Source organism: Limulus polyphemus, unplaced genomic scaffold (genome assembly GCF_000517525.1).
Source record: "Limulus polyphemus unplaced genomic scaffold, Limulus_polyphemus-2.1.2 Scaffold3492, whole genome shotgun sequence".
Lineage (NCBI taxonomy): Eukaryota > Metazoa > Arthropoda > Merostomata > Xiphosura > Limulidae > Limulus > Limulus polyphemus.
In genome coordinates this window covers 14,297-22,734 of record NW_013669102.1, presented here as the reverse complement: position 1 = coordinate 22,734, position 8,438 = coordinate 14,297, and the positions used below count along the sequence as shown (strand labels likewise).

The window sequence follows — 8,438 nt, the reverse complement described above, 5'->3', positions numbered from 1 at the left end:
GCTGAGATGGGGAATTCGGAGAAATGTACCTTGTGTGAAGTTGAATCCATAATTTTAGCCTCTACATGGGATTTACCCTTTCAAGCATATCTTCTGATTATTTTGAAGCAAGAATATATTTACTATAACATTAACGTGTACAATGTTGTATTATCCATTATCTAACCAGTCCTTTTCCAAATTAAAAATCTTACAGTACTCCGCATAAAGAATTCCAAGCGATTTTGACCTTATGTAACATGTACTTAATGAGAGTTTAATTTTTTTTTTTATTTACAAAAGTATAATGAATGACAAGACTATGCATTGATTAGTTCATAAGACTGGTGGTAGCATATCTTATTTACTATTTTCTGCAGAAGACATTCTCACACGTTTGATTGGTCATAAAAACCTTGAGGATACAGCTGTGTTAATTACCAAGTCAAACACGTGTACTTATGTACCGCGTGTACGTAATACGATATGACAATATTTTTGAAATCACGATTCCACATCAGTGGGTAAAATGCACACATTTATAAACTATTAAATTTAATTTGTTTATATCACTTATGTAACAAAAAGTAATTCACAACCAGAGTCAGTCGTGCATAGGCTACTATTTAAATATATTTATTTGTCTTAATGCTTAAATATTTATAAAACTGAAATATATTAGAATCGTATTATGCTTTAATAGTTTCTTTTAAGCTTCTCTAAAGTATAAGAAAACGTTCGTGATATATGGATTATTTTGAAATAGCAAACTAAAAAAAAAAAAGTTTTTACTTGGGTTAATATACCAACCCGATTTTTTTTTATTCGAGTGTCGTTCTGCAGTAGTATTGTTTGCGAAAACGTTTACAATGGCTATTTTTGTGATGATTTATTAATTTACAGCAAACAACTCAAATGTCCATGTGACACGATTGAAGAATTAAAAGTATACAAACACTTAAAATACACACCAGTATATTCTTGCTATGGAAAGCTATTAACAGGAAATCTTCGGGCTACTTTAAAGTTTTATAATTCTCAGTGTAAATGTTTTTAGTACTGAAAAACAAAGCTACCAGAATGTAGTGATTAGTGAGAAACTCATTACAGAATTGTTTAATAAATTAAGTTTCAGATATTTTATGATACCCCTTTTCTCATTTAATTTTATTTTTCACTTAATTCACTTGGACACTTTTTCGTCTCAAAATTTATGAACTATTCATTGTATATTGACTGAAACTAAAGAAAGTATTATTCGCAAATTTTATCATTTCTACAACTTACAAGCACGAAATGGTATGTTAACCATTTTCGTTTTATATAAATCTTACCACACACACACATACTGATATTACATACTTTGTTCTATGATCTATAAATATTAAATCTTGCATCATCTGACCTCTGTCCTGATTCATATTTTGAGAAAAACGAAGATACTTTGATTGGTACTACGATAGGAAAATTCTGGCCTTCTCCACAACTACTGATCTCTCGACTGATCAACGTCACACGTGTTAATTAGCTAAAACCTTAATATTTTGTAATATTCCGGTGTGCAACACGAGTCGTTTTGCCACGTACCAATTCTTTCACCACCGACTGTGTGGTATATATATATATGTTTAACAATGATAAGTAAATTCACCAATACAATGTTTTTAATTAACAATCGTGAACTAATCTCCGAAACGTTTTACTGGAAATAACTGTTAAACGCAGTTTAAACTTGAAAGAACAAACACAAGACTAAGCAATTTCTGCCAATAATACAGTGCATCGTGTTTTTGTATCACACCTCAATTATAAAATCAGTTGGTCTGAATTCATAGTTTTAAAACCACCTGTTATATTAACATTTTTGACTTATATTTCAATAAATGTTCCATTTTCCCATTGTTTTTTGATATCTACGAAATATTGAATGCAACAACGATTATTTTCAAATGCTATAATACATTGAGAACAATAACATCAGCTTAGTTTCCAAAACTCTTCTGTAAGTTTTATTTAAACATATTTAAAATACAAGTCCTAATTAAAAACAAAAATCCCGGCTTCTCTACTCATATTTTCAGAAATTTAAGAAAGCTTTTCGTTTTTGGATAACCTGATTGGTACGTTGCTCAAAACGCTAAATATACACATCGTAAATCACGTCTTTCTATAGTTAGCGCTTAAATCAAACATTTAAAACCAGACACAGGAATTTCAAAATTTTAAGAAAAACAAAACTCACAAACAATTTGAGTCGGCAGGCGGTAATAAGAAACCGGTTACATTTTTAAAAATCTGGTTTAACCTTATTTAGATAAATAACTTGTTTTATAGCTGTTTTTTTTTCGCACTGTGAATTTAAAAATTGATTATGGCTAATTTATAAGAGCGGATCGTGAATTAATTCCCCTTTGCTTATATAGTTAAAATATTTTCTAGAATGTTGGAATTCTCTAGTTTAGCCTTTCACCTCGTAAGGTATATAAAATACACCGATTTTTAATAACCAGAATCCCACACCGTGCAAATGGCTAAGTTGGTCAAGATTAGCTCAAACCTCTTTTGAAGGTTCTTCCACCTTCTGACGAAGAATAATTCATCACAGACTTCCGTTTCAATGTTAGTATAGCAACATGGAACTCCCTTTTAAAGGTCACGCGCAAGGCAACCATCCGCAGGGGTAGCAAGTGGCGATGTACGGTGAGAAAAAGAAACCGTTACCCAGCATGATCTGGTGTCCTGGGGATGTTAAGTCGTAAGGAGAAAGTTGTTGTGTCTTAAGTAGTATCTGGCTGTGTTCTTGAACATACACTTGGTAGGCTAATTGTACGATTAGCGTCAGCGTCTGTCGCCGCTCATGGCCCATGAGACACACTGTACTCTCGTCCACAACCTTGTACAAGATCATCAAGTACTCATACTTGCTGTGGTCATCACCAATGAAATGATTTGCAAGGTAACTCTCGAGTTTATTTCGCTGTTGCCCAACGTCGCTGAAATCTATAAAAAACCTCGAACACATATACCTCTCAAGAGATTTGATGTCATTCGGTACTGTGGGCTTATAATCTCGAACAAGTAGGTTGCAGTATTTCAGCAAGCCTCCGCCCCGGATCTCTTCTGGATTGCGGGTGGAAATCAGTTTCTTATGAAGATGGTAGACGGCTTCTTGGAAGTCTCCGTACACACTTTCTGCCACGATAGTAGGGTAGAGGGTATCGTCCATAGCCATTTGAGCACAATCATAAAACAGTAACAAAGAGTCCAGCACGATCTGGAAGGAATCAACACTGAACTCAAACTGACGCTTCATGGAGTTGACGAATTTAAGTTCCATATTTCTACCCCTGTTGTTACTTAGCGATATTAAGCTCCAACGGTCACTCTCTGTAACTTTGACCATTTTGTGCACATAAGCTTCTTTTAAGCTGCAACTGCTTATTCGAGTTTTACAAACTCCTTCCGGCAGAAAATCAAGCAACGAGTGTAAAACTGCTCCCTTAACTCTATCATAATCACGTTGTGTCGAAAGCTCAACTGCAAAAATCAAATCCAGATCATTGTAGAACGAATTTTCAGGGCCTAAAACATAACTTGCAGCGCCACCGTTAAGTCTGATATCTTTCACATGTACATCGTCCTGCTCCAAATTAGCCCGAACAACCCGCACAAGGTCTTTCAGCTTAATTTCTAACGTGGGAAAGTTGCCTCTTCCGTGAATGGGTACCACCTCGTCCATGATGTTATGCAATCGCTTGACCTGTTCGTAGCTCAATACAGCAAACCGCTGACCATCGTCTGATATTGGGCCCGGTGTATTCATTCTTAGTCGATGACAAAAGTGATCAGATCGAACAGCAAAACTTCCCCACTAGAAAATTAAAGACAGAAAAATACAAGATTCAGTCACTTTCCACACTGACCTAGTACGTTCCTAACCTACACAGCTGTATGCTAGATTACTTGGAGAGCAGTGTGATTTTGGTCGTTGCTGATACTTACTTACAGCGCCCCCCAGTGGCAGATCTTTCCACAAGTCCAGACTATTTGGTTTCCGAGAGTTTTTGCGCATGCAGTTCAATCGTTTTGGCTAATGGGTTTAGAGAGATATCTGGTTGTTCTGAATTTCACGAAAGCTTTGAAATATTAGAGAAGTAAAGAAAATTGACACATTTTTACACATGCCCAAGATAAAGTTTACGACTGACATGCAAACCAATTTGTGGAAACATGCTGTCACTTAGCGATAGCTACGTCAGTTTAGTAATCGCAGAAAGAACAAATACAAAAGAAAAAACAACAACACTGGTTTAACTTTATTTGTTCTGTAATATGTAACCCGTACTTGCTGTTCTTTTGTCAGATTTATTTTGCAGATGTTATCTCACTGAAAACTGCATAATCTATAACTATTTACAATAAACAATACCCCAAGTAGTTCAATAAATACATTTAACATAAGTTATTTTAAATCAAAAATCGCAAAATAAAATCTATTAAAATGTCCAAATAGAAACCTTTCTTGAAGTAAACGAGTTTCTCTTCACCAAAAATTATTAAATTTTAAAAAGCAACATTTATTATATTTGATTTACACATTATCATTTCGTTATGGCAGTGTTACACTAACTACCTGAATTCGTCCGTCGTGAAAATTGTAATTAATATTCACCTTACTGAAAATGAATTTGCTAGTGTCTATTTACACCTAGGTTTCCATGCACAAACACGGTGATTGTTGTTGATAATTTCAGGCACTTCGTGTGTATATATATTATAACGACTGTGCGTTGTATAACTGCTCATAGTTTGTTTGTTGCTAAGCGAAAAGCTACAGAATTTTACTGTTTGAGCTCTACTGATCTAGGATTTTTTAACATTATAATTCTCCGACTTACCGCTGAGCCACCGGGAAGCGATTCCTGATGGAAGAACACACTTTTTCTTTAAATTAATGATGCATATTATCTTATTTTAAAATTCTTATTTTTAGACGTTTTTTCTTTTAACTTACACTTACTTGTGAGTGTCAAATGTTATTGATGGATATAAGCTAGGTTGCTTTACATTAAAAAAAGCGTTAACAAGTTGCAGAAAATATAAACTCAGCAAAGTCTTAGCTCACACTTCATTATTTAAACAAGTTCAAAATATTGGTTTTATCGCCATCTTATGGTTATTTTGAAAACTAAATGACATTAGCTACTAATACTTCCTGTCAACTATAAGTTATTTCGAAGTAAAGAAATAAAGTGGGTCACATCATGACGTCAGTTTATGATTTAAAAAATTAAAACACACACTGCCACTCTCATAGACGAGCGCATTTTCATTCTTTAAATTAATTATAATTTTACGAAATAAATGTCCCAAACGTTTCAAGCTTTTAGAATAAACATATGTATTTTAATGTTACGATTTAACTTGGGTGAACTTGTGTCTCTATGAACTTAATATACTAACGGTAAGCCTACAACCATTATTTCTTCAGCGAAAGTTAATCGAACACGTTAAATAATCGGAAATTTCCAGAAGGAATTGTACTTGCTTACCCAAACATACAGCAAAACATACTGAATACGATTACTCTTTGCAATGTACAGGTGCAGTTGATATCTTTCAAACTGTAATATGCTGATGTATTTGGAAAATAAGCGTATTTTTATACCTAAATTTTGATATAATCCTTATTTAGTAGGCAAGAAAAACTATCAATTTCTTCCATCAGTAATTTCTATCAAAACATGAAATATTATTATTATGAGAACATAATTACATGTACAACCTAAACCAAGGTCCATAATAGATAATTCTTTTGAGTGTCTTTTTCTGTTTCTAGTTGCAACATAAGACCTTCTTACCTCTTTAAATACGCCATCTTCAGTACTGAAAGTTGCCTCCATGGAAATATCAGACACTCACTGATGCTTGTGATGGTTTGATTTTCGCCACTTTATAATTTTTTTCTGAAAAAAATAAAAAATAAAAACTTTTTTGGGTGTATTGATAACATATTATTCAACATTTCTAAATACATTTAGATCTGAGAAACCACGTTTCTAAAAGCGAAAATTAAATTAAAGGGTTACTAAGTGGTCAACGAAACTATAACACTTATAAATTATAAAAACGAAAGAGTATGTATAATTATATTCTAAGCAAATATAAAACAAATATTCGATTTAGCGTGCATGTCTTTATCTTAATTTATAATTCGTTGTATCTATTTTACAACTACAGTTACTCATATAATTTAGTTAGACTATATTAATGAAATAATTAAAGCATTCATACAGAAAAACAATTCGTAGCATTTGGGAACTTGAAATTTCAACACGAACGGTACTGAATGAGAAGGTGGAGTAAAAGATGAAGTCAGAGATCCTTAGGGTTTAGGTCAGTATAGTTATCTATATATTTGCCCCCCCCCTCCCCCAGTAGCTCAGCGACTTTGTGCTAATACAACAGCTAGTATAGTAATTAAAATGAGGTTTAATGACAACAATCAAGTTTTAGTAAAGAAATGCCTTAAACAATCCGCTTGTTGTTAGGCTTAGGTAAAATTTTACTTCTATGAATTTGTCATGGTTTTCAATATTTTATTTTAAACGAAATTAAATCAGTTCTACTAATAATACAAATAAAGACAAAGCTAGTAAATGAACGACTGTTTGGGTGGCATTTCATGACAATATAAATGATAATAATTTTTAACAAATATTTCTTTATTGGCCAATTACAATTTCCAGTAACGAAAGTTTGTTAAAAACTATTAATCACCCAGCGTTGTGATGTAAGGTCACACAAACAACTGATCTAGAGATTATGCTTTGCTGGTATAATAGCATGGCTTGGTGGCTAGGGCACTCGGCTCGCGAGTTTGAACATGCTCGCTGTTTCAACAGTGGGGACGTTATTATATGACAGTCCATCCCATTGGCAGTGGATGGTGTTGACTAGTTACCTTTTCTCTAGTTTATGACTTCAAAATTAGGGACTGTTAGCTCAGATATTTATCGAGTAGTTTTGCGCGCAATATAATAAACACATAAAATAAAAAAGAACAGCTGTCAGAATACGACTTATGATAATTAGTCTTTAGCCAAGTGGGATATTCAGGGATGTTGTATGATGGTAAATAATGTGTGTGTGTGTGTGTGTATAACATGAAAAATTAGACATTGGATTTTTTTATGTTGTATTACCTCTGACCATACTTCAGACTGTAAAACAATTTACCATTAACATTATTTTTTTGTTGTTGTTGTATTTATTTCGTTAAAATTTAAGACGAAAACAAATTCAACCGTCTAAGAGATGAGTAACTAAAATATATATTTACCTACCATTTCGTACAAGGATCAGTCAAGATTATTACGATGAATACTGTGTTCAATATGTACAGTTCGTATCGCCATCTAGCGTAAATTGTTTCAACTACACAATAAATAAATATACACTACTACCTCTAAAAAAATCGCATGTCACAAAAACTAGCAAGTGAATTGATCAGTCTGGTGTCAAATGTGAATAACTTTTCTCACGAGCATAGAAGGAACGCGCTACTAATGAAGCTAGCTCTTATACCTGAATAAACATTGCCAAGGGCTCACTATACATTAATGCAGTCTTACAGCCCCAGTGCGTTATTACTTACTAGATTATGCTCTTTGCTTACAAAATATTATTGTACTTATAAGTACTGAACAATTACATATTACTTAAGATTACTAAACATCGCCATATGCTTATTCTACAATGTTGCAGGTTTATTCCATATTACTGATCACTTACTGTTATTGGGCGCTCAATATTACAACACTCCTACACTACAAAACTGCAACATTACAATATATTGTTGAACGCTTACTTAAGGTAATTATATTCTTGTCCCCGAATTATTGCTATTTTCTTCGGGTTATCGCACACTTGCTGAAAATTGCCGTATATTTTCTTTACATAATACCTACTCTATGTTACACCTAATCTTTAGATTATCGGCTGTTTTTATACGGTTCACTACCGTGAGGCCCTCATGCTGCATTATATTGGAGACATGGCATAGTAAGAAGAGTGGGGCGCTCGACTCGCAATCTTCAGGTCTCAGGATGAAAACCAGACGCCGAACATGCTCACTCTTTCAGCCGTGGGGGGTGTAAAATGTGATAATCTCACTATTTGTTGGTAAAAGTGTAGTCCAACAGTTGGCGGTGGTTGCTGACGGCAATTTGCCTTGTTTTTTGTCGGCAGTTCAAAATATGGGCGGTGGCAGATAGATTTTTCTGCCTTAAACAAAACAAACAGGAATCTTAGAATAATTATATGTTTCTGCCTGTTACAATACTTACAAGGATACCACAGCAACTTTCACGGCCACAAATAATATTTCACTGGGGCATATTTATGACCTGAAATCGAATCTGCAATCTTTTATCTCCGTTTGATGTTTCAGCGGAGAT

At 33.8% G+C, this 8,438-nt stretch overlaps 1 protein-coding gene across 1 annotated transcript; it reads right to left on the bottom strand.

Annotated features, from left to right (window-relative positions):
• Positions 1 to 789: 789 nt before the first annotated feature.
• On the bottom strand, positions 790 to 5,965 carry LOC106469449 (protein FAM46C-like). Its single transcript, XM_013929944.2, has 2 exons — positions 5,841 to 5,965; positions 790 to 3,850 (listed from the first exon to the last, which is right to left on the bottom strand). Exons 1-2 carry the CDS (start codon positions 5,880 to 5,882, stop codon positions 2,633 to 2,635), a joined length of 1,260 nt encoding a protein of 419 aa, XP_013785398.1. The 5' UTR covers positions 5,883 to 5,965; the 3' UTR covers positions 790 to 2,632.
• Between the last annotated feature and the right edge of the window lie 2,473 nt (positions 5,966 to 8,438).

Bases quoted from the DNA above. Each gene is read 5' to 3' on its own strand.
- LOC106469449 (XM_013929944.2), bottom strand. From the start codon at position 5,882: ATGGAGGCAACTTTCAGTACTGAAGATGGCGTATTTAAAGAG. The intron at 3,851-5,840 runs GTAAGAAGGTCT...TTAATTTTCTAG, and splicing joins AAGATGGCGTATTTAAAGAG to TGGGGAAGTTTTGCTGTTCG.